At 55.7% G+C, this 25,704-nt stretch overlaps 1 protein-coding gene across 13 annotated transcripts in view; it reads left to right on the top strand.

Annotated features, from left to right (window-relative positions):
* Positions 1-25,704, top strand: part of Farp2 (FERM, ARH/RhoGEF and pleckstrin domain protein 2) — a 91,616-nt gene that overhangs the window by 50,642 nt on the left and 15,270 nt on the right. For all 13 annotated transcript variants that reach the window (XR_006847830.2, XM_046426766.2, XM_046426762.2 and 10 more), the window contains 7 exons: positions 3,374-3,521; positions 8,485-8,580; positions 10,276-10,439; positions 10,814-10,882; positions 11,764-11,821; positions 13,108-13,363; positions 23,935-24,113. Coding sequence is in view for 12 of the 13 variants with exons in the window: in XM_046426766.2 (XP_046282722.1) it covers positions 3,374-3,521; positions 8,485-8,580; positions 10,276-10,439; positions 10,814-10,882; positions 11,764-11,821; positions 13,108-13,363; positions 23,935-24,113 (970 nt within the window). In the remaining variant the exon portion in view is untranslated. The remainder of the gene's footprint in view (positions 1-3,373; positions 3,522-8,484; positions 8,581-10,275; positions 10,440-10,813; positions 10,883-11,763; positions 11,822-13,107; positions 13,364-23,934; positions 24,114-25,704) is intronic.

Raw genomic sequence — 25,704 nt, 5'->3', positions numbered from 1 at the left:
AGACCATTTCCCAGAGTCCCCATAGTCCTGACAGTTCCAGCATCACCAAGAGTCCAAGTCCAAAGTCTCATCTGACAAACTCTAGGTTTTCTCCTCTGTAAAGGTCAAAAGCAAGTCACATATTTCCAGTATAAACTGGCAAAGAGTGAACACTCTCATTCTGCAAAGGATAAACGGAAGCCTAGAAAGAAGGGATGGGACCAAAGCAGGAGCAGATTCCAGCCGGGCAACAGGTCCTGTAGCTCCCTGGGACCTCACTGGTCGCAGCCACATAGCCGCTCTCTCCACTCATCTCTTGCACAATTCCTGATGCTGTCCTCAGCAGACGTCCCATGGTGCCAGCGTCTCTTCCCTTGGGGGTCTCCGCTGAGCTTCAGCCTCCTTCCCACATCTTCATGCGTTGCCTCTCTGAGGTGGCCTTCAGGGACTCCCACCCTGCTGCACTCTCCCTGGCCTCCATGACTAACTCCAGTGGCCTGCAGTTCTGCAGAACCAGCACATGACTGATGCCAGGGTCTGCCACCTGGCAGTAGCCACGCCTTCTGAGACAGGCTGCAGTAACCTGAGTGCCTGGGTGGCTGAGCACAGTGCAATGATCTCCAGGCCCCTCGTGCAAGCAGGGTGCCCCAGGGTCTCTTGTCAGAGGAATGGCTTTTACAACCTCGGGCCTGAAGTGGGCATTCTCTTGCCAGTTCCTGAGATGCCCTACGTCACCTTTCCTCTTGTTTCTTGGTAAAGGTCGTAGCGAATCTTCAGTGCTGTGATCTCTCGACCACGCCGCCTTAGCCCCAGTTTTCTAGCTTGACTGTGAGTTTTTCAGATCTTCCTGCTCTGCTCTGCTTATCACAGTAAACCTGGCTAAAAGCTGCCAGCAGTGTCCATGCCACCTACCTGTGCTGCCTTGAAACTTCCTCTGCAGATTAATTACTTCATCAACTTTAAATTCAGTCTCACAGAAAATCTCAGGGCATGGACAAAATGTGAACAAGTTCTTAGCTAAAACATAAAAGGAATGGTTCTGATCCAGTTTCCAGTATGTGCCACTCCTGGTCCCAGTTTCTGTTGGAGTCTGCTTTACATCACTGTGACCAAAACCCAGCAGCAACTTAGAGGAGGAAAAGTGTACTTAGCTCATGGTTTCAGGTGCTCGGGCCATGGTCAGCCAACGCCATAGCTCTGGCTCAAGGTGAGGCAGAACATCATTATTGGAAGGTGTGGAGGAGGAAACAACTCAAGACATGACAACTAGGAGGAAAAGAGAAACCCAAAGGCACGTCCCCTAGTGACTCCTTTCCCTGCTGCACAGGTAGCACCCAGTTAATGCATATCAGTGGACTGACCCACTGCTTAGGTCACACCTCTCACAATCACTTAAATTCCAAATATTCCTGCATTGTGTCACACATGAGCTTTCAGGGGACACCTCAGATTATAACATTGTTTGCTCAATTCTTTTTCTTCCAATACCTTTATTTATTTTTATGTGTTGCAGAGGATTGAACCCAGCACCTCACACGTGCTAGGCAAGCGCTCTACCACTGACCCACAGCCCCAGCCCAGCTGAAGTTTTAAAGACAGTAGTGTACCTTTGGGGGGCTTTGTAGGCAAGTGGTGAAGCACTTGCCTAGCATGTGTGAGGCACTGGTTTGATCCTCGGCACCACATAAAATAAGTAAAATAAAGGCATCATGTCCATCTATAACAAAAAAAATTTTTTAATAATGTACCTTTGGGCTGGCATTGTGGCTCAGTGGTAGCATGCTCACCTAGCAAGCGCGAGGCCCTGGGTTCAATCCTCAGCACCACATAAAAACAAAGGTATTGTGTCCAACTACAACTAAAAAATATATATTTTTTTTTAAAAATAGTATACCTTTATTTTAATCGAAGTAAGTTTCTTACTTTGTCTCAGAATTCTAATGGCTCTTCCACAACCCACTGGAAATCCTTTATAAGCCTTGGACAAGATATCCAGATGTGTTTTTCTTGATGTCACCACATTTCTTTTGGATCTTAGAAACTGCGGGAGGAGGTTTTGCAGTTGGCTGTGGATCCGGTTCCTGTGAGAAGTACAGAACTGAGTAGTGAAACATAGTTAGGAAACCCCTGACTCCTCAACCATAGGTGGAGTGGTTGTCCACCTATGCATTGAATGGTGGCACACGCCTCTGATCCCAACAGCTCTGAAGGCTGAGGCAGGAGGATTGCAAGTTCAAGACCAGTGTGGGCAACTTAGCGAGGTCCTGTCTCAAAAGAGCCGGGAGTGTGTAGCTCAGTGGTAGAATGCCCCTGGGTTCAGTCCCTAGTTCCACAACAAAAGGAAGAGGGGTGGGAAATGTTCCCTGGTGGCTTTGCAAATAATTAGTATTTCCAATTGGTACCTGTTAAAATGCAGTATACTTTGTGCTGGGTCCTCTTCGTGGTGATTGGGGTTTATGAACATATAAGGCAGTGGTCAGTGTCCACAGCATAGTCCTGGAACAGAAGTCACAATGACAGAGAATCCACATAGTCACTTTGTTCCTTGAAGATTCAAAAACTCAGGTATTTGACACAAAAAGGAAGAGTTGTTAGGTAAGTTCCCACATGTGGGCACGGGCTGTGGGGTCCCGGGAGCTCCCACATGTGGGCATGGGCTCTCGTGGCTTGCCAATAGTTGTGTCTTCCTTGGCCCCAGCCAAGATGCATGTGAACGTTGCTCTCCTGGAGGCCACTTGCTTCCCCGAGGACCATGTTCAGTGTTCCTTGGTGACATCACCTGCACCTTGGATTGGGCAAAGATGACATTTTGGAAGACTATATGAATAAAGCCAATTGTTTAGAGAATGATTTTTAAATACTTTTTTTTGTAGTTGTAGATGGACACAATATATTTACTTTTTTTCATGTAGTGCTAAGGATTGAACTCAGTGCCACACACATGCAAGGCAGGTACTCTACCACTGAGCCACAGCCACAGCCCGAGAATGATATTTTTATTCAACTTTGTTACTTGGTCTTTATAGAAGTGTATTGTAGCGCTTAGAAGTGTACATTATGAAAATACCTTCTTAAACATGAAATTGGCCTTAATGAGTCAGTGGTGTCATCAGTGACCTCTTCTCTGACTTAATTTTGATGGCTGCATGTGACCTTGTCCCTCCTGCAGCAGTCAGTGAACCTGAGGAGCACTCTGCTACTAGGGAGAGGCTTGGTGGGGAGCTCAGTGCTCTGCCTGCACATCGCCCATGGGGTGGGCACAGAGGCAGGAGCTGCAGGACCTCCTTGCTGGTTGGCCTTCTTGTTCTCTCTTTACTGGGCGGCTTCTTTCATATGTGTGGCTGTTGCAGAAACCCAGGGTCTCAGTGATGCCATCCAGTGTCCTTCCTTACAGGGGCCAGACGCCTGCTGAGTCGGATTTCCAGGTGCTGGAGATTGCTCGCAAGCTGGAGATGTATGGTATCAGATTCCACACAGCTTCCGACAGGGAGGGGACCAAGATTAACCTGGCAGTGTCGCACATGGGTGTCCTGGTGTTCCAGGTGGGTGGCGGGCACAGGAGGGGCGGGGGCTGAGCGACTGGGGCTGTTTGCTGTGTTGTAGGTGGATCTCTGTGTGTGCCTGAGGGGCCTCCTCCCAGGGTCGCCCACTCCCTTCCCTGCTCCTGTTTATCCTAATGCTGAACCAAAGCTCACCCCTGAGAGTCCCACCCAACCACAGCTCTGGCTCTTTGTGGGGAGGGGGACTCACAGTTGGACACTTGGGCAGCTCTGCCGGGATGCCGTGGCTGGGAACCGGTCATCTGTGTGCAGAGCACCTGCAGCCCAGGTGGGAAACAGAGGAGCCGGTGCTGGTGCTGCGAGAGGGAAGCACCTCTCTGAAAGTACTCAGGGAGGCCCACAGTGGGGACACAACGGGCCCCCGGGTTGCAGCCCCCTGGAGTGTTGTGGACCAGAGAGTCCAGGAGCCTGGAAGGAGCTGAGCAGTTGGTGCTGGGCTTGCACTGACAGCCACTAAAGAAGCCCTGCTGAGACGGCCCTGAGTGCCTCCAGCCTGCAGACAGGTGCATAGAGCCCTGTGGGCTCCATCTGGCTGCCCTCGGGCGCTTGCGCTGGGGCTTCTTTTTTTTTTTTAAAGAGAGAGAGATTTTTTTTTTTTAATATTTATTTTTTAGTTTTTGGCGGACACAACATCTTTGTTTGTATGTGGTGCTGAGGATCGAACCTGGGCCGCACGCATGCCAGGCGAGCGTGCTACCGCTAGAACCATATCCCCAGCCCAGCACTGGGCCTTCTTGCTGGTTGCTGGCCTCCCTGCCTGCACCCCACCCCCCGCCCTCCCACATCGTGGCTCCGTGGCCTTGTTCTGTCGTGTTCCTTGCCCCACCACTGAGCTGCACTTGCAGTCTTTTATGTCTTGAAACAGGCCTCACTAAGTTGCCCAGGCTGATCTCGAACTGCAGTCCTCCTGCCTCAACCTCCCAGATTGTGACAGGTGGCCACCACGCCTGGCACGCAGTGTTTTCTGAGGCGTCTGAGAGTCAGACGCCCCTTCAGCACGTGCCGCCCTTTGCCCCAGGTGCCATGTGCAGCCGTCACTGACACCATTGGTGCACCTCTGTTCTCCAGGACACCATTGTTTCCCAGTTGGTCAACAAGCACAGTAGGTCTACGCTCTGCTCCCTCCAGGACAGGGTCCAGCTGGGACCAGGCGTGACGTCTGGCCTCAGCAGCATTGGGGAGCATGTTTTTCTTCTTTGTAACGACGTACTCCCTCTGTTCCCCGCTAGACTCGGGGGTGCCTTACCAGCTGGACCCTTGGAATGTCGTCCTGCCCTTCAGCCTGGGGCGCCATCAGGTGCCTGGGCCGTCTGTGCTCACCAGGGGTGTTTCTGGTCCTTCCTCTGTGGCATTGCTGGTTGATCTCTTTTCCCTGAGAAGCAGTCCAGGGAGACCCTTCGCCACCACACAGACGTCCAGCTACTCTGGAAGCCCTTGAGCTGCATCACTGAACCAGGCCCTGCCAGGAAGGCCTCAAGCCTGCTCCCCGAGAGCCTGTTGCACTCGGCCCAGCAGTGGGCAGCTGGGGAGAGCCCCTCTGGTAGAGAGGTACTAGCTCACTCAGAACAAGTGGAGCTGGCACCGGGATGGCAGACACAGACGGGCAGAACTCCACCAAGGATAGCCTTCCCCTGTCAGAGCTTGGCAGACGGAACCCTGCTCCCTGCTGAGTGGAGCTGAGAGAAGCAGTCTTCCTTGGGCACAAGTGTGAAATCCATTTTATAATTTTCATTCTGGCCTTGTTTGTCATCCTGAAATACTGGGAATTAACCCAAGAGGCCAGTTTAAATGAATGGTGCACGCTCATATTCTGGGTGCGAGGCCGTGGGAAAGCAGGCAGGGCACCCTCCACACCCAGCCCCTGGGCAGCCGAGCAGTGGGCGCTGCGGCAGGCTGCAGGATGGTAGGAGGGGCGGGGGGGGGGGGGCGGGGTGCTCGAGTCTCACCTCAGACCTGGTTGGTGTGTCACTATGTCACGTTTTCAGAAAACTCAGAAGTAAGAACAGGCAGGGTGCTTTGGGAAGAGCAAGGTGACAAGCAGGTGCTTCCAGATGAAGGACTAGGGACCATGCTGGCAGAGTGACAGAGCGGGAGTTGTCACCGCCAGGCAGAGTAAAGTCAGGAGAGGGAAACAGAGACCCTGAGGTGACGGCAGGCAGGCAGGCAGGCACCCAGGGAGGCCTCCAGCGGCAGAGCCTCCATGCCCGCCCTGCTCAGAGGTGGCCCCAGGGTCGTCACCGTGGAAAGCTTCCAAGGAGGAAGAAGGAAGGAGAAGCTCCAAGTGGACCGGCCATGTTGCCAACAGCCCTTGAAGCCAGCAGCATTGGGCAGGCAGCGGCCAGCTGGCTCTCCACACCTCAGCTTCTGTGCAAGGGGAAGGGAGCCATTTCAGACATGCATGTTTTCAAAAATTTAATGACTCTTTTAAGGACACTGCTAGAGGAGAGCATGGGGTCTGAGGAAATAGACCCCTTGGGAGAGACAGGAGGGAAGGCCCGGGCCGCGCCAGGCTGGGAGGGTGCCCCCAGAGTCAGGACAACCATGAGTGGTCTCTCATGTACCCTTTGTTGCGAAATGCCAGCCTCGAGAAGGATGTGTGAGCTGGCTCAGTGACGGGTGTGTGTGACGTGAAATAAAGAGAACCAAAGGGAAATCCTAAAGTCAAATGCAAACTCACGTGCTCAGTAATCCAGGAGTTTGGTGCAGTGGCTCACCAAATATCAGGAGGCCGAGGCAGGAGGATCGCAAGTTCGAGGCCAGCCTGGGCAACTCAGTGAGGCCCTGTGTCAAAGTTAAAGAAAGAGCTGGGACAGAACCTTTGCCTAGCACGTGTAAGGCCCCGAACCCTATCCCTAGCACCAACAGACAGACAAGCTGGACCCAAGCATGGTGGGTGGCCTGAGTCCCAGCTGCTCGGGACGGGAGCAGGAAGACTGTTGGAGCCCAGAAGTTTAAGGCCAGGGCAGCAAGGGAAACCCTGTCTCAGACTGATAACAACAACAGCTGAACTTAAAATTCACCAAAAATGGGGGTGGTGGCGGGGGTAGTGGTGGTGACCCCACTCCAGGAGGCAGGTCTCGGCATGGGAGACGCGCTTGTGCACTTGAAGGTGCCTGTGGTGCCGGTGCGTCCGGGAGAAGCGATGCTTCTCCAGAGGGCGATGCTGGGCTGGCGCAGGCAGGGTGGGGACGGAGGCCCTCAGACACAGTGCTTTTTTAAGTTGACCCAAAGGGAGAGTGGAGAGCCAGCAGCAGCTGGAAGGCTCCTGCACCATCCCGCCCCCAGGCAGTGGCTTTCAAGCGTTGCCCAGAGTGCGTGAGTGTGGACAGGGCCGGGGCAGGGGGGTGTTTGAATTCTTGATGTGTGGGTTTTACTTTGCTTTGCTTTGAGGACACTGTTAGGAGAGGAGCTTTGGAAGGGAGCGTGGTCAGGACCCCACAGTGTGTGCTGAGAGAGGAACCTAGGTTCTGCTCCACTGCTCGTTCGGGCAGCCTTTGAAGCACTGAATGCTTCAGTCTCCATTTAAACCTTAAATCTTGACTTTGAGGACATCTCTTAACCCAAGAATTGCATTGTAATTGATAGAATTCACATACCACGAAATTTGTGTTAGAGTATGCAGATCCCTTTGATTTTAGACTATTTGCATAGTGTGTGACATCAACACACCTCATTCCAGAATATGTTCGTCATCTGAAGAACAGAGCCCCGGAGCCAGGTGCAGGGCCACACACCTGTGATCCTACCTGGGAGGTGAGGCAAGGTGGCCAGTTTGAGGCCTGTCTCATAACAGGAAGGGTTGGGAGTGCAGCTCAGTGGAGAATGCTCACCCGGCGTGTGCGGGGGCCCCGGCTCCATCCCAGCAGTGGAGGAAAGAACAGGAGAGGGTTGGGGCGGGGCTCAGTGGTGGAGCACTCGCCTCCCCTCCCACATGGGAGGACTGCCTTCCATCCTCAGCACCACATGAAAACATAAATAAACAAATAAAGGTATTGCATTTATCTATAACTTAAAAAAAAATGTATTTTTTAAAAAGTAGAGGAGAGCCCCACCCTGCTGCAGTGCTCCCCCAGCCCCCAGCCCCCAGCCCCCGGCCTGCGGGGCGCCCTCTGGGCCTGTCCTGGGCTCTCCGCATGGTGCAGTCTTGCAGAGCGCGCCCTGTCCTCTGGCCTTCAGCTGTCTGTCGTGCTGGGTGCCGTTCCTCTTTGCAGCTGAGGGTGAAGGTGTTGCTGTCTCTGAAGGGTCCACTCCTCTCATCCCGCCGCCTTCCCCCATAGGTGCAGGAAGGCTAACTGGTGTCAGTGTAGAAACTGGAGTGTGGGCAAAGTGTCCTTGTTGGCTTTTATTAGATCTTGCTTTGGGACCTTTCAAGTTCATTGAAAAGCTTGACAGTGGCACAGAGAGCTCTGGCTAGATAAGTACTTTCTGGACAGATTCTTTGAGACTCAGTAAATGTCTACCCCACGTATGCTCCTGGTGGCCTTGGGCTGGCTCTGGTGTCACGAGGACATGTGCCACTGTCCTCACACCACCCTGCAGGCTCACTCTGCTCTCTGGCTGTTGCTGCCTCGCACTCCGGAGCCGTCTCGAAGCTGCACACGTGTACACCTGCTCACATGTCTGAGGATAAGGACACCAGGCGTCCCCTTTGCTCCTGTTCCACTTCAGGCCTGGCCCTTCAGGCTTTCCTCAGCTCAGCCAAGAAGCCCGAGCACCCTGTCCCCTGTCGTGTTAGCACTGATTGGTAAAATTGTCATGAAGCCTCATCCAGGAAGTCAGGTTGTCTTTCTGACACAGAAGAGTCAGTGTGTGTGCGCAGTTGTTCCCGAGGCCATGGAGGGTGTCAGACGGCCACTGTGCTGCAGGGGTTGTCCTGAGCCATCTCTGCTGCGTGAGGAGGAGAGTCTGCTGGGTGACAGCCACTACACCTGTCTGTCTGTTTCAGGGAACCACCAAAATCAACACCTTCAACTGGTCCAAGGTCCGTAAACTGAGCTTTAAGAGGAAACGGTTTCTTATCAAACTCCACCCGGAGGTCCATGTAAGTATTTTGAGCACTTTTTAAATTATGAAAACATTATCCTATTAGAATATTGAAAGATTTTTAAAAAAAAAATCTTGTAGATCCTTGCAGTGCCTTGCACACGGCATTGAAGGACAGGTGGGGCCTAGAGACACAAGGCCATCTGTCCCACAGGCCACACACCCCCCCGGTTCCACCTGGGGCTTCAGACTCACCGCCCAAGTAGGCCTGAGAATGCACATGTCCAGGGCACCACTGCCTCATTCTGCAGGTGGCAAAGCCGAAGTCCACATTGTCCAGAGTGAGCCAAAGGCTCCAGGGAAGCAGAGAACCTAGGGTCTCACTAAGTTGCTAAGGCTGGCCTTGACTTGCGGTCCTCCTCCCTCAGCCTCCCGAATCACTGGGATGACAGGCATGTGCCACCGTGCCTGGCTTCAGAGTAAGAACTTCTGTCCAGAGGAATCAAAGGGCAGCCCTGGTCTTGTCACATGCCTTTAAATCAGCAGCTGACCTCTGACTAGCTCTGACTGAAGAACCCTTGATTATCAGGAGATAAGTACTCCTTTCCTTAGAGTTCAGTCAATAAAGGAACGATTCCATCTGAATTTAAAATGGAAAGAGCAAATATCTGTGCAGTCTGATAGGTGAGAAAACTGCACTGCTCAGAGTTGTCCAGATTGTCACGTACCCGTGGTACTGAGGAAACTGGGGACAGAAGCAGACCAGCTGCACCCTCTGGGCTGAAGCCGGTTGCCCGCCAGGCCAGCTGAGGCACACTCTGGACCAGTCAGAAGAAGAGAGCCACAGCCAGCAGGGCCTTGGGCTGAATGGACATCCGCTGCGACGGAGCCTGAGGACTGTCGGGTGCTTGCGTAGCTCTCTAGCTGGGTGGTGCACGCCTGTCATCCCAGCTACTCAGGAAGCTAGGCAGGAGGACCCCAAGGTCAAGGCCAGCCTGCACAACTTAGCAAGGCCCTGTCTCTCAAAGTAAATGGGAGAAGGGCTGGGGGTGCAGTGCGGGGTGGGGCACTGCCCTGCATGTGTGAGGCCCTGGGTTCCATCCCCAGCACTGGAAAACAGAACGCAAATAAAAGGCTATTTTTTCTTGTGAGTACACACCTGTTTCTTGCAGTTATTCTGAGAAGGTAGAGAAAGAAGATAAGTACTTGCTCATGTTACCAAAACAACTGTGATTGGAATAGCCTGATGTTTCAAGGCCCAGAGCCGTGTTGGTATCTGTACTTGGCAAAGTTACGTCTACATCCCTCAGCACCTTGATTTTTAAGACTAAATAGAGGAGTTATTATGGTGCTTATGGACAGTAATTGTGTTCAGGCCTGGAATTTGGTTTCTGGGAATATATCCTAAAGAACAGTTGTGAAGGAGAATGCAGTGGTTTCCCTATGAGACCCTGGCGTGGGGCGCCCCCGCGGTTCGGGTTTGGATGTGTGTTGTGCCTCAGGATGGGGGCAGGTGAGGTGCAGGGCTCTCTTCCACAGTGTCCACAGGGAAGATACGCACTACGGCTTTCTCCACTGGACAAAGCCAACGAAACTAGAAGCCCTTATATTCAATTTTTAGGGGAAAAAAAAAAACTTCCTAATTTTTAATTTTGAAACTGCCTGATGTGTGATCTGCTTCCTGAATTTACCTTCCCTTGTCCAGTACCTTGTCGTCAGGTTTGCTACTTGAACTGCTGTGTTTTGTTCCCAGGGACCCTACCAGGACACATTAGAATTCTTGTTGGGGAGCAGAGATGAGTGTAAGAACTTCTGGAAGATCTGTGTGGAGTACCACACCTTTTTTAGACTTCTTGACCAGCCCAAGCCAAAGGCAAAAGCTGTCTTCTTCAGCCGGGGCTCCTCCTTCCGATACAGGTAGGGCTGCCCCTGGGCTGCAGGGCTGGCCGGCCCCTGGTAGAGAGGGAGGTGGGCTGGGCAGACAGATCGGGCAGTGAGTAGCCACACGCAGGAGGTTCTCATGAGAGATGGTAACTGGACGGAGCTTATCAGCATAGTGGGACGGGGCGCCGCTCGGGGGCAGAGCGCTTGCCTAGCGTGTGCAAGGCCTGGGTGCATCCCCAGCACCACAGATGAGAAGAAAACAGGCGTGACAGAAACGTTGCCTAGAAGACCTGCACGCTTACTATAAAGTATGACTTCAAGACGTGCACACGCCTGTCCTCGAGCAAGGACAGAGGCCTGTGCGTCACTGCTGGCTCTTTCTTGAGAACCTGAGCCTTTGTTCACAGTGGGAGAACTCAGAAGCAGCTGGCAGAATACGTCCGAGACGGTGGGGTGAGGAGAACGCCATATGAAAGGTGAGCCCTGTGGTCTCCAGAAGGTAAAGTCTGTGCTTTTAAAGTTAACATGTCAGGGGCTGAGGCTGGGGCTCAGTGGTAGAGCGCTTGCCTCGCACCTGTGGGGCACTGGGCTCAGTCCTCAGCACCACAAAAAAAATAAATAAAGGTATTGTGTACATCTGCAACTAAAAAAAATATTTTTTAAATTAGTAGTTTTAATATTTATCTGAATAAAAGTCATTTCAAATTTACCAATTTTTTTTTTCCCCAACTGGGGATTGAACCCAGGGGTGCTTAAGCACTCAGCCACATCCCCAGCCCTTTTTTATATTTTATTTAGAGACAGGGTCTCACTGAGTTCCTTAGGGCCTCACTAAGTTGCTGAGACTGGCTTTGAACTTGGGATCCTCCTGCCTCAGACTCCTGAGCTGCTGGGATGACATGCTGGGTTGACAGGCATGCGCACTGCAACCAGCTACAAATAGGTTTTTTGATGCTTGATTCCTGTTTCAGTTTCTGTAAAAAGGCAGCTGTGTAGTCCCTACAGCTGTCATACCCGTGTACGTGCATGTGTGTATATAGAGAGGTGCTACGTGTGGTTCCTCGTGTGCAGAGCTGAGCCGACGTGGAGTGGTTTACACAGCGCAGTGACTCATGATCTGAAAACCCGTGGGAGAGGCCTCGTGATCCCACCTCCTGGGGATTCTGTTTTTGCTTTGATTCTCCTTCCTTGAATCCTGCCCATTCCTTGTTAAGTGCCAGTCTGAGCTTCATGCCCCACTGAGCTGTTCTTGCCTTCTTTCTCTCTGTGCGGGGGATTGGACCAGGTCTGTGGGAGCTGCCCTGCTGCGGGAGCAGGCCTGGGAGGAGAGGCTACTCACTGCCCATTCTGTTTGCAGATGGTACAGCAAGACCCAGGCATCCCTCCGTGCTCTGACTGCAGACCTGCCAAAACAGGTTAGTCCTCCCCTGAGTTCAATCCAAACTAAAAAAAAAAAAAAAGGTGGTATGATAGACACTGAGAGACAGACTGATCTCATGGACATGCCCTGCTCCGTGTCTAGAAGGTGAGATGCTGGGCCTTCTGCCATGGAGTCACTTGTGCTCCGTGTCACAGCACAGGCACACTGTGTGCTCTTCATGTCCTCTAGAGGACATGTGCGTGTATGGTCACAAAAGCAGATTGATCAGGGCAGCTCACAGGAGCATAGCTGGAGAGGCTCACGCTGGCCTCTGCAGGCTGGAGAGCCACAGGGGCCAGGGATGTGGAGTCCAGGCCTGAAGGCCTAGAGGCTCCCTAGAAAAGGACTAGTGAGAGGGCAGCTGGAGCCCAGGACCCAGGGCAGAGCAGCAGCAGTGGCTCGAACCCCTGGGCTCACTCTTCCTGCCTGTTGGACAGTGCTGCCCACATTCAGGGGAGGTGCAAGGCCTCCAGGGAAACACCCTCCTGGACACAGGGACACTCCTGTGCTGCACATCCCGAGTGCCCCCGGTGTGGCTGCACCCTCCCAGCCTGGCACACACTGCATGGTTCCCCTCCTGACTGACCTCTCTCCTAGCCTCCCACGCTGGGGTGTGCCTGCACTGGAGTGAGGGTTTTCTCCAAGCACAGTTGCAGCTCAGAGTGGAGAGCTGAGTGACATGAGAAGAGGAAGCAGCGTGCCAGGGACAGCATGGCCATCCCTTCATTGCCCCTGTGGCCATCCTCACCCTGCTCATGGGCCACTCCCCACTTGTGCGGGAGCCATGGCTTCGGGATGCCCAGGTCCCTCTGCCCTGGTGGGGGCAGGATGCCTTCCTGGCAGGGGCCCTCAGCCTTGTGATGTGTGGGTAGACTGAGGGGCAGTCCCCCTCCTGGACTGTGGACTTGGACTTGCCACCTGGTGTCACACTGTGCCAGTGGCACTGCTGGCCGAGTGGCACCATGAGCTGTGAGCACCAGACCCTTGTGCTGGCAGCCTCAGGTGATGAGGGTCCCCACGCCACAGAGGGGTACTCACTGCGTGACATAGATGTCACATGTCACGAGAGACAAAGGGGGATTATGAGGGATCATGAGCAGGTGATCGTGAGTCTGCATCACCAATGCTCTGTGCTAAGCGGCAGGTGTGACCGGTCGCCCTTTCCATAGAACCGTGAGAAGTGCATGGATATCCCAAGCAGGGCCCAGTTGGCTTTGCCACTTCTAATTGTGACTTGTAATTTCATGTGCTCCTTTTTGTTTTCTCGATTTTGATCTGCAGAGCATCTCATTGGCCGAGGGCTTGAGGACTTCTGCCTCCCTGTCTCCAGCAAATGTCTCCTTGGGTCCATTCCCCTCCTCCCCGGGGTCCCCTCCTGGCCTGCCCAGCTTCGAGGACAGCAGCAGCCCCCTTGTAGACCCCCCAGCTCCCGACGCCAAACGTGCAGCCTCCGAGCGGAGCCGCAGAGCAGCAGCTGGAAGCCCCGGCCTGCCCTCAGCCCCCCCGCCCGGGCCCCCCGAGCCCCAGCTGGTTCCAGGTGTGGGGCTCTGTCGTGTGGTGGGCGGCCATGGCTCTGTCTGCCCTGTGGGGTGGAGTCTCAGTGCCGTGGACCCAGGTGCAGGGAGGGCCAGGGCCGGGCTCAGAGCCACCGGTGGTGATGGTAGTGCTGGGGGTGCCTTTCCCACAGGCTCACTCCTGTCCTTGGGGGAGGACCCGTGTGGCCAGCAGTGCCGTGGGGCAGGCCCTGTGTTCCCATTGACAAACGCGCAGCTGCAGGTGTCTGAGGAGTTCATAGACGACGACCCCGCAGACATCTCTTTCTTTGCTGGAGGCTCTGAGGCCTTTTCTTTCCCGCCTAGCTCTGTAGTCCCTCAGGAGCCCCAGGTCCCTGCCCAGCCCCCTGCACCTGTGTCCTTCCAGCACCTACAGTCTGCTGGGTCCAGCCCAAACAGCCTCTCTGCCGAGGCAGTAGATGCGAGCGTGGAAGACAGTTTGGAGTTTGGAGAAGGGAGTGATCTCAGTGGCACTTCCGATGCTGCAGAGCTGCTGGGAGTGCAGGTGCGTGCCTGCCTCCCACAGAGCCGGGGGCGCCCCGCGGAGACCAGCTCCCTCAGTGACATGCCACTCCATGGTGTGCTGTCCTTGCACACGGCCAGCTCGGCCAGCCAGTCCGAGGCCAGCTCCATGGTTAACTTCCCAGCCTGCTCAGTCCGCTCCGAGTCCAGCTCGGCCTTCCAGTTCTCTGACATCATCGACCAGTTAGAGCAGCTCAGCTACCCGCCCACAGCGGCCGAGGACTCCAGCAGCACAGACTCGAGCTCGTGGGACTCTGAAGCAGAGGCCCCCCTGGACATGAGCCTCTTTTTCAGCAACCCTTTTGCACAGACCCGTGGGGAGAGAGTCCCTTTTGAGGTGCAGGACAACTTGAAGAGCCTGACTGCAGGAGAGCAGATAGATAGAAACCCACCTGGGCCTCTGTAGACCCCTGCACAGGGAGGCCCCGCTCCCCCACCCCCCATGTGGTGGGGCTCAGGATCCCTGGGTTCAGACACCCGAGTGGTGGACTGACGTTAGATGTCCCGTTTGGGGCTTTCCCCCTAATTCCTGATTTGTTGTACTCTTACATGTCGGAGACGCACAGCTTCCCCCTCCCCCCAGTAGTGATGGTGAAAGCTATGCACCCAGTTTAAAAAGACAAGCGCGTGGTTCAGCCTCCGTGGCTTTGGGGTCTTGGGTTTTGAGTGCTCTTGGCTCAAGTCAAAGCTGGTGCTACACCCTTGAATGTCACGCAGTTCTGATTCATGATGGCCCTTGGTGGACTGTGGTACCCCTGTTAATGCTGCCGGACCCCGACCTTGAAAAAGGTGGGTGGAGACCACAGCCTCCCACATGCCAGGGGTGTCCTGGAGACTGTGCCAGTGCCAAGACTTGAGACCAGACAGTGCTATGGTTGGATAGAGGCCTGCAGGAACACTGGTTTAGAATGTCCTCTTGTGTTTGTCTTCTTTGGGGGGGGGGGGGCGGACAGAGGACATGGCTGCAGCAAGCAGAAGCCGTGAGACCTGAGGGTCATAGTGCAGGTGTGCTGGGAGGCACGCTCTGGACCAGAGGGACAGGCTCAGGTGGGCCTGCTCGGGGGACGCTTGTCTAGCACACATGAGGCCCTGGCTTCCATCCCCAGCACCAAACTCAGATAAGAGGAAGAGATGCAGGGACACCCCCGACATGTGGGGCTTGGCCTCACTCTTCTCAGGGGCAGTGTCCCCACAACAGCAGCCACAGTGTCCCAGGCAATGGGCTCAGCGGCCCTGCGGGCTGCTGGAGGGCACCCCAGTGCACACCACTGTGAAGGCCAGGGCTGGTGCATCCCTCAGTGGGCACCAGAGAACCCACTGCCGTGCGCCCCATCGCCAGCCCTGCATGGGCAGCGTTGAGGAGGTCCAGTCCACCGCTGGGGTGCTGCATCTTGGGGTTTTGTTAGCAGTGGGTATCCTTTCTGATCCTACCTAAGTTTCTGATTTTTCCGCAAATGTTCCATGGAAACTTGGGACGATCATGTTCCACGTGTGGGAGCCCCTAGTCCTCTGCCCAGGTGGTCGACTGTTTTTGCAGAGACACATTTCTGGCATCTGCAGGCTGTCGGGTGTCTTGACTGAGTCGGTCTTGCTGTCCTAGGCCATGCTGGACAGGCCCTAGCAAGGAGCAGCTTCCTCGGACATGGCCTGGCCGTAAGCTTTACCCGTCCACTTGGCTGGAGCTTGCAGTGAGGGGCTCTGGCTTACTCTGCCCCCTTGGGGTCAGCTGTCTTGGTGACACTCTGAGGCTGGGTGTGGCTTCCCATGTGGACGACTACAGGTCTGCAGCCAGGCACTACTTAGAACAAGAGTGTTGAGGACAACTGCTTTTTTCCCAGTGTGTGGCTCCAAAAATGGACCCTGAGTGTGTGCAGTAGGGAAGAATTCACACGTACGGCATTCAGAGTTCCTCCTAAACCTCAGTGCTCACAGGAGGCTGCTGGCCACCTCTCCTCTTGGTCAGTTGCCTGACAGATGTGCCCCTTGGTGCTGACGGGACACAGGTTGTCTTTCCCTTCTCCCTGTGGAGCCTGCCCTGGTGGCTGCAGCAGGTCAGATGTGGTGGGTGTGGGCCAGCCCTGCCACCAGGCCCATGGCTGCCCTGTGCGGGAAGCAGGGGCACCGCAAGGCCAGCCCTCTCCAGGGAGCTCTCAGCTGCACTGCAGGCCTCCTGGGAAGTAGGCTCACTGTTGGGTTTGTCTTGTGTTCAGGAGCCGGTTTTCTGGAGATAGTGTCTTAGTTAGGAAGTTTTCAAAATACACAAAAAAGCAGGAGGTGGCTCGTAGCACTGCTGACTCTCGGCCGCGCTTCCCTCCCTTCTCGGGGTCGTCCCTGTCGCACTTTAGAAGACCCTTGTCTGGGAGTGTAGCTCAGTGGTGGAGCGCCTGCCTGGCATGCACCCGTCTGCATCCCCAGGGCAGGAAAAGAAGAAGAAGAAGTAGTAGGAAGAGGAGACAGTCCCTGGTGTGCTGAGGACCTTCCTTAGGATTCCTGCGTGCGACTCTGAAAGAGGACAGTTGCCTGCATGACCACACACAGCATCTACACCTAAAATGCCTGTTAGCCGTTAACTGGTTCTGATCAGTATCCAAACAGGATCTCCTCGCTGCAGCTGGCTGTTAGGTTCCCGGTGCCTTGTGGGAGAAGCCAGTGGTTCTTCTGTGGTCTGCAGCCTGGCCCAGCCCCCTGGTGGCTGGACAGGGCACTGTGCCGACCAGGACCGTTCCCCAGTGCCCGGGCCCTGTGTGCACAGCACTGGTGGGTGTGGCTCTCAGAAGAGTCCTGAACAGTGTGCCTTGGCAGTATCTGAGACGCTGAGCCTACTGCACCTTTTCCTGCAGAGGGCAGCCCTGTGTGCCTTGCTGGGTGGCCTTCCAAGCTCCCGCCACGCCCTCCCACAGAGCCCAGGACAGAACCCCCGTGGCACACACTGCTCTGGCAGCATGGCTGTGCTCCCTTGAACACTCAGGTGGGCCTGTGGCCTGGAGTCGCGCCGGGCCGGCTCGATGCGCACAGGGGGAAGTACCTTCCTCTTGGCAGTTCCCGGCCATGGGCTTCTCTGGGCACATGCAGAGCCTCAAAGTGGGATAGCTGTCAGGTCCCACCTGCAGCCACAGAGGCACCTGCCAAGGGCTGTTCTGGCATTTCCCAGGAGGCCCGGGGCAGGCACTGTCACAGCCGGAGCATCTATGCAGAAAGGCATGACCCTCGGGTCCCCGTCAGCAGGCAGTGCCTCCCTGCCTGCGAGTCCTCCCCCCACGGTACACTTTGCTTCCGGTGGAAAGTCCGTGTTGTCAGTCACCGAGTCTTCGTATCTGCGTCTCCGAAGTCCAGATGCTCCCTGTGAGTCAACTTACTTTCCAGTCCAACAGCAGTGACCTGTCGACGCGACCAGCTGCGCTGGAAACCTGCCGTGGTATGTGCTGTGTGGCCTCACGTCACAGGTACTGGTGTGTGCCCTCTTAGGGTTAGGGCCAGGGTCCCCTGCTCCAGCCAACACCGGGCTGTCCAGAGTGCTCACACGGGGTGGCACCCAGGGGAACTCCGTGCAGAGCCTCTAGCCTGCTGCTGTGGCCCCACTCCCTCCTGGGCCAGGGCCACTCCTGCACTGCCACTGTACCTGTACTCTGCTGTCCAACGTGGCTGCTCACTGCTCTGCAGCCCCAAGGGCGGCCCTGAGGCCCCCTGTGTGCTGTGGTCCCAACCATGTGGGGACAGGGCCCTCAAATGCCTCTCCATGTGCCTTTGATGCTGACATGCAGTGTCTGCCCCGCTCGTGGGACATTAGAAATGAGACCCACCACAGGACAGTCACTTCACAGAACCACCAGTGTCCTTGAGGACATGGGCTCGGAGCTGGCTTTTGCTTTTGGGGCCATAATCTCCTCTGCTATGCCCTCACTGTGGCACTGGCCTGTGCTGCGGGCATGGAAGACGCCACCCGCCCTCCCTGCAGGGTCCCCCAGGCCCCTCCTCTGGCTCCCGAGCCTTCACATTCCCCCTGGAGACGAGAGGAAGGAGTCAGAATCCCTTTGTGCACTTGAATCGTTCACTCTTTAAAGAGAACTTCTGTTGTCTGGTTTGTGGTACTTATAAAATTTCTTTTCCGTTGACATTGCCATTTATAAATTTATAGATATGTACTAATTAAGAACTTAAAATTGTTCATTCAATAAAATAAGGAAATATTTACTACGGATTTTAAAATGGGCTTTTTAGCTTCCTCTCCGCTAATCAGAATTTTGATCTGTATGAGTTACAGATCTTCCATGTTAAGTTAGGATTAAAACAGCTGCGAGTTTCCACCACCTGACCATGTCTCCTTCCACCCTGGGCTGCAGAGCACCGAGTGGCACCCTGCCTGCTCCGCTGCATCTTGGCACTCTCTCAGTGCCTGCTGCTCTTGCCCGCCTTGGGCTTGGCCCATGTGAAGGGGTGGGCACAGGAAGCTGTGGTCTGCTGAGCCCCCACCCCACACTCCAGGTCCATGAGCACCCCAGAGGCACACGTCCTGCACAGAGTGTGCTGACCCCCATGAGGCCCAGGCGGCTAGCGGGAACCTGCCCCTGAGGGCAGCCCTCGGGTTCTCGGCAAGCTCCGCTGCCCCCAGGGAGCTGTCCTCCCTCGCCTCCTGCTCATGCCCTGGGTGCACAGGGACACCCTGCCTTCCTCCTCCGCAGCCGTGGCAGCAGACCCCTGGGGACAGGCTTCTGGCCTTTCCCTTTGGTGCTCACACCATGGCTCTAGCTGCTTGCGCCACACATCTGAGCAGTGGTGGCTGCCCCTAGGGGCTCGAGGCACATGGCACCCAATGGCAGCATGGTCAGTGAGCACCCATGACCAGGACGGGAGGCACACAGCCCACCTGGAGCCTCAGGTCTGTATTCTGCATCTCGTGGGAAGAGGGCCAGGGGACAGCTCGCACAAGGGTAGAGCTCATGGTCGGTGCAAACTCCAGACCCCACAGCCTGCAGAGGAGGGGACAGGTCAGGAGCTCAGGCCCCTGCCACGTGGGTCTGCTCCCTGCTAACTTGCCCAGTGCCTGCCGCTCCCGGTCAGGAGAGTGACCCTGAAAAGTGAGTCCCCTAGAAGGACATCCCTGGATAGATCTTGATTCAAGAAAGTGCTTCAAAGCCATCCCAACTCGGCCTCCCTCGCAGCACGACAGCAAATGGTGACGGGCGGGCCCTGCCTCGCAGCCGTGGGTTCTGAGGCACATCTTCCTGGTGAGCACCATCCACACTCCTCGTCCCTTTCTGGTCACAGGGCACTTCTCAGAGTCTTAGGAGGAGGCCCTCAGTGTGGCTTTTCACTTCATTTCATTCCGTTTTGTTTGCGGAGCTGGGGGTGGAACCAGGGCCGGGTGCAGGGTGCTGCCACGGAGCTCCACCCAGCCCCCCCACCCCAGGCAGTTTTATTAGGGCAAAAATACTAAAGCCCTGGAGCCCCTCCTGGGCACAGGAGCCCACAGCCCTAGCTGCAGTAGGTCTGCCCAGCGTCCGACTGTGCCTGGGTGGTATGCCTGCTCCATTTCTTGTGCTTGGCTTCCTTCCTTTTGTACCAGATCCCTTTATTTGAAAGAACAGTATAAAATAAGAATGTGAGTGAGTATTTTGGCTCCACTATAGAAAAGGTGAGCTGGCCCCGGGGCTCACTCCCTGCCTCCTGGCCAGGGCCTGCACCCTGTGGCTGGAGCTGAGCCAGGCCTTGCTTCTCTAGGGAGGCTCTGCTGGGCGGGTCTGGGGCACCCATCCTGCCCAGGTGGCTTGCACGGTGGTGCTGCCCCTTCGGGTAGTGTCCCAGGCGGCCCTCGGGCTGCTTGGCACAGTGCCAGCAGGGGCTGACAGGCACTTCTCTGCTGGTGCAATGCACACTGTATGGCCTCGACCTGAGGACGTGGGGGAGGATTCGGACGCCCCTCGGTTAGCTGAGTTCTCTCTCCCGGGCTACGCCCTTGCAGTCCATGCAGTGAGATGGGGGTGGGACGGGAGACGGGGAGGGCAGAGCTTGGGTGCACCTGGCCTTTGAAGGTGGCCCCAGTCCTGATGGCGATTCTGGCAAGCTGCAGGGGAATGTGGTCACCCTGCAGGGCAGCTGAGGGAGCAGGGCGAAGGCCGTGGGGCGGCCAGGGGCACTATGAAGGGTGGCGTGGGGGTAGAACACCCTGAAAGCAGCAACTGAAGGTTCTTGAAGAATGTGTTGCTGTCTTCATGAGGAAAGAGCCTTGTTTATGTAGAACAGAATGGGGAGGAGCAGCCAAGGTGTTCACGGGAGCCCCTGCCGTGAGCAGCTGGCCCCTCTGGAGCCCACCTCCGCTGGCTGCAGACAGCTCTGGGAAGAGGCACCAGGTGCAGCTCCTCCCACCATCTGTTGACGGGGTCTGGCAGAGGTGATGGGAAGCCGGATGGATCTCACCTTCACAGTTGACCCAGATTCTGAGTACAGCCCAAGAGGGAAGCCAAAGTGCCCCTCTGCTGACTCTCAGGACCTGCGCACCAGGCCTTCCTCTCCTGGGATCAGCTGGCTCTGTTCAAGATGACGTTTCTGTTGCTTGCACCACCCACTCTGATTAACCTTCAACTTGACCTTGAATTTTGCCAAATAGGAGCTGATTCTTCCTCCACTAGCGGCACATACTTTCAAGGATTGCTTGGTAGAGAATTTTAAAGGAGAGTGTACAGTTGTGGGTCGAGAGCAGATCCCGGGTGCCACCCTCCGGGCTTTGGACCCCTTCCCCCCTCGCGTCTCCAGTTAGATGACAACATCCTCAAGGAGGAGTGCTTCAGGACTCTCTGGTGAACGCTGAGAGAGCGTCAGAAAACACAGCCAGAGTGCTCCTTGCTGACGATCAGAAGGAGTTATCAGTCGCAAGTGTCCTCTGAAGACTGTCACACCTTGCCACCCGCAGCATGGCCCTCAGGGAGCGCCCAGCAGGGAGGGGCAGAGCTCAGCAGGCCCCCACTGCTGTCCACGTGACCTCTCAACTGTGGGTGACGAGCACTCGCTCTTGGCAGTCCTCCTGCCTCTCAGAGCTCGGATGGGGAGCTGCTCTTACAAATGCCTGGCGTCGGCTCTCCCCTGTCAGTGGAGGCTGAACAAACCCTGTGGCACCGAAAATGATACTCAGCATTTTGAAAGTTCTTAAGACACACCTTCCTGCTAGCCACGCGTTGGGGTGCGTTTGTGAGGAGCCGGCTCACAGACAGGTGGGCCTACAGGTGGGCCCACAGGGGCCTCCCCACAGGCCCCAGGGGCAGAGCCTGCGTCTGCCTCGGCCGTCGCCAGTCACTGGTCACTGGTGGAGAGCAGCTGCTAAGCCACCGTCCCTGGCTTGCTTCCTCCTGGGTGCCATGCAGTGGCACCTCCAGCTGAGAGAGCTCGAGTGACGACGACGCTGTGCTGGGCACATGGTGCCCAGAGCCTGTGTCACACTGCATGGCCTGTGTTTGGGAAGGCACACACCCACCACCTCTTGGTGACAAGTGTCTCCCCACAGGTGCACTCCTCACCTGGGGTGTGTGTTGCTGTGATCAGAAGTAGGTATGATTTATAAGGTTTGCCAAACAATTTTTTAAAATGTTAAATGGCATTTGTGATACATTTCATCCATTCCCTAAATTTTGAGTTGACAAGTTTTGTGAAATAGAAAGTTTTTACAACAATACTATCATATGATGACTCGGCCTCCACAGAACCCCAGGTGGTGTGTTCCACATGAAGAGTCTACTCTGCAGGGGGGTGTCCTTCCACTAGGATGTCTTCATTAAATTAAAGGCTGCTTTCTGCTGTGATGACCCTGTTTCCCCATGCTGGCTGCAGCCCGTTTGCCAACCCAGCCAGCAGCCCAGGCCACACCCGCCCAGTCCACTCAGACACAGTCGAGTCTGCAGCTCCCTGGGTTGAACTTCCTTCAGGGAAGCCCAGTGCAGAGCCCTGGGGCCCAAGAGTAAAGTGGGGGTTGAACCCACAGGCGCTTAACCACGAGCCACGTCCCCAGTCTTTTTACGTCTTAGAGATAGGGTCTCCCTAAGTTGCTGAAGCCGGCCTGGATCTTGGGGTCCTCCTGGCTCAGCTGCCTCAGTTGCTGGGACTACAGGTGTGCACCACCACACCTGTAAGCTTTGACTTATTTTCATAAGTGATGAGTACAAAATACTGTGGCTTTCCAGGTGCAGTGGAGCCCACCTGTAATCCCTCAGCAAAGCTGAGCAGGAGGATCGTGAGTTCAAAGCCAGCCTCAGCAACTTAGCCCGGGCCTAAGAAACTTAGCTAGACCCTGTCTCAAAATAAAAAATAACTGGGCTGGGGATGTGACTCAGTGGTTAAGTGCCCCTGGGTTCAAACCCCAGCACCAAAACAATAAGTCATTAGTAGCATTTAGAGTTTTCTCTGAATTCTACGACCTCATTATGCCATTCTGTCCAATCAGGGGCAAGGATTGGGGGCACAGATCCTAGATGGTGCGGCTTAGGAAAGAGGAAAGGCATCTCCGCAGCACAGAGGTGACCGTGCTGCAGGGTGGCATGAGCACCGCTTCCATCTGACTCCAGGAGTGACAGAGAGCATCTCTGGAGCAGCAGTAGGCACCTGAGGTCACTGAGACTGTTGAGCATATTTAACTAAATGCATGATAAAAGCACATTCTGATAAGTTGGTCCTTAATGACTTCATATGGTGATAATGACTAGGCCTTGTCAGCGTTTCCTTGTGTGTAAATGTGTCTTGTGGAAGTCGCAGAGAGAAGTTCCAAGGACTCCTCGCAGCGGGCAAGCTCTTCCCACTGTCTGCGTTTGTCAATGGGAAGTGAGGCCTTCCTCCTGCACTGCGGCCCGCTGGGGGACTGGCCTCTCGGCCGGGGTGTGGCAGCCAGCGCACCTGCGCATGCTGCTGCTCTCCTCCAAGAAGCTGCCCTGCTCAGTCACATGTGCAGCGTTCAACAAAACATGTGCTGGCACTCGGTGACCGCCCTGGGCTCCAGCCACAGTGGAGGGCTGGCTTGGCAGCCAGCGTGGGTGGGGTGCAGGGGCCCGTCTCCAGCATCCTGCAAGCTGACCCACCCTCATAGTGAGGTGCCGTGGCAGTGCACCCCCTTGGAGGTGACACAGGTCTACCTTTGGTAACTTTAAAAAATATATATATATATATGTTTAGTTGTAGGTGGACACAATACCCTTATTTATTTTTTTTAATGTGGTGCTCCACTACTGAGCCACAAGCCAGCCCTACCTTTGGTGACTTCTAAACATCATGTAGATTTCTCCTATGAAACCTGCTTTAAATCGGTCTTCAATGGGGTGCAGTGGTGCACAACTGTAATCCCAGCGGCTCGGGAGGCTGAGGCAGGAGGATCACGAGTTCAAAGCCAGCCTCAGCAATGGCCATGTGCTAAGCAACTCAGTGAGACCCTGTCTCTAAATAAAATACAAAATAGGGCTGGGGACATGGCTCAGTGGCCAAGTGCCCCGAGTTCAATCCCTGATACCAAAAAAAAAAAAATCTTTAAAATTTGGCACCTAATTACTGATATTCCCGTAGGAAATAGTAGGAACAAACCTTTGAGAATTAAAACAAAAAGGAAATCTCTATTTTGCAGTGACTGATGAAGAGAGCCCCTCAGTGGTCTCCCTAGAACTGGGCTCAGGTTGAGCGTCTCTGGTGAAAAGCGCAGCTTGCAGCGGGTGGGGAGCTTTCCTTGCCTGTGGCGGGATGATCCTCAAAGTCTTCATGATGCAAACCCCAGAAGCTGGGCCCGTGCACAACCCCACTGGAGATGGTGGGCATGGTGATGCACTTGGCCCAGACTTGCCTGGGGGATGGTTCTGACTCTGGCCTGGGTGCTGACCTCCTGGGGAGACCCATCACAGTCCATCTCCAGAGCAGAGAGAGGCCCTGGGTCCACACCTCTCTCTGGGCCATCAGCCCTCTGCCCAGCCCCATCTCACTTCAGGACAGGCGTCCCCACTCTCTCCAGAAGGCCTCTCGCGCACGAGGGCCCAGCCTTCTCATCTCACTTCACCTGCCCCATTCATTCCAGGCCTTTCTGTGGACGGTGCTCAGCCTTCTTCCTCCAGCCAGAGGAGCCCCCCGAGCCTGCACCCCCTACTGCAGGTCACTCTGGGCCCAGCCGAGCAGGGCTTGGGCCCCCTCCTGAGCCCTGCCCTCAGTGAGGCTGCTGGAGCCCAGACACAGGACCAGGAGGAACCTCTGCACAAGGTAGGCTGGGGAGCTGCTGGACGGGGAGCTGCTGGACAGGGCTCTGCTGGATAGGGCTGGGAGCTGCCCGGGACTCTCCACGCTTTCTCATTCAACCACAGTTCTGGCTGCAGAGTCTCGGCTGCTAGGCGGGGCCGGGGAACTTGGCCTGACCTCCTCACCCTCCGGCCTCTCCCCTGCCCCTGCCCCCTCCTCCTGCCACCTTGATGGTGGAGTCACTGGGAGAAGACCTCGGCATGGTGGGGGCTGACTGGGGTCAGGCTGTTTTCGGAGGTGAGGCCTGGTGGGCAAGTGGGGGAGGGAATGTGGGCAGTGCAGTGGGCAGACTGAGGCTCACGGTGCCCGTGGGTATCTGCCGAGGGTGCACACTGGGTCTGCAGGAGACAGTGAGCAAGCAGAGGATGAGCAAGCAGAGGAGTTGTGAATCGTGGGCTGAGGAGGACTGTCAGTGGCCAGGGAGGCCTCCACTCTCCTGGCCTCCCCATCAGCTGGGGCAGTGTTGTGGGAGGCTGTCAGCTGGGCCCACCTAGGGCTGCAGTTTTGCAGGTGAGCACACCAGAAAGATCTAGGGACAAATGAGCTTAAAGCAGTGAGCTCCGGACGGTGCTGGCCCTGGGGGACAAGGGGTCCCCCAGGTGTAGTGGCTCATACCTGCCATCTTGCCGGCCCAAGGCCTCTGGGCTTTAAAAGGGCTGGGGATGCAGGGGCAGTGCCTGCACTTTCCAGGCGGGGGGCCTGAGGCTCCCCAGCAGTCAGACCACGGCAGGTGCCCATGCTGTCTGAGAGGCTACTGGATGTCCATGGACAGCTGGTGTGGGCAGTGAGGGGATTTCTTGTGGACAGCTTATCTATTGACTTTGGAATCTCAACAACATGTTTATTTCAATGTTTCTTTTGTTCAAAAACAAAAATGGCTTGGAGAAAATCTGTGTTTGAAACAGCTTTAGTTTGTCACTTACTGTGTCACAAAATGAGACTCTTCAGATTTGTAGGGTGATGATGTGTCATACCCCAGACGGTTGGGCCCACAGGCCTGGCCCTGAGAGAGGAGAAGCCCGTAGCCACCACAGGACAGGAGATGGGGCACAGGACCACCTCAGAGGGAGAGCCCTTGGCTTGGGCCTGCCGCGGCCACTTCTCCACCGGGACAGCAGGGTGCCCTTCCACATGTCTGGGTCTGCACAGCAAGGCCCATCTCCAGTGTGGGTGGCCCTTCCCTCACCACTGTCCCCCTTGCTGGCCTGCGGGGCCATGAGGTAGATGCAGCTCCCAGGTGTGCCTGCAGCTCCTGAAGGCCCTCTGTGCTGGTCCTGAGAAGCGGGGTCCCAGCAAGGCGCGTGGCCAAGGGGAGCCTGGCCCAGACTCCATGGGGACTCCCACAGGGCCAGCAGCTTCAGTGAACACAGGTCAGACATGTTCACAGAGTCCAGCCTGCTCAAGCCTCTGTGTGCACCTGCCTGCTCAGCTGTGTCAGGAGGCCCTGGCTGCCCAGTGCTGGCCTCCCGCCTTCCTGGTGGAGACTGGTGAGGACTGGCCCTTGGGGCTGGAGGCTGTGCGGTACCTCCTGTGGAGGCAGGTGGCAAGGCTCTGG

This window comes from Marmota monax, unplaced genomic scaffold (assembly GCF_021218885.2).
Source record: "Marmota monax isolate L192 unplaced genomic scaffold, Marmota_monax_Labrador192_F-V1.1 WCK01_AAM20220418_F8-fsc00298, whole genome shotgun sequence".
Taxonomy (NCBI): Eukaryota; Metazoa; Chordata; class Mammalia; order Rodentia; family Sciuridae; genus Marmota; species Marmota monax.
The sequence above is the reverse complement of the archived record's forward strand: the minus strand, read 5'-3'. Positions and strand labels throughout refer to the sequence as shown.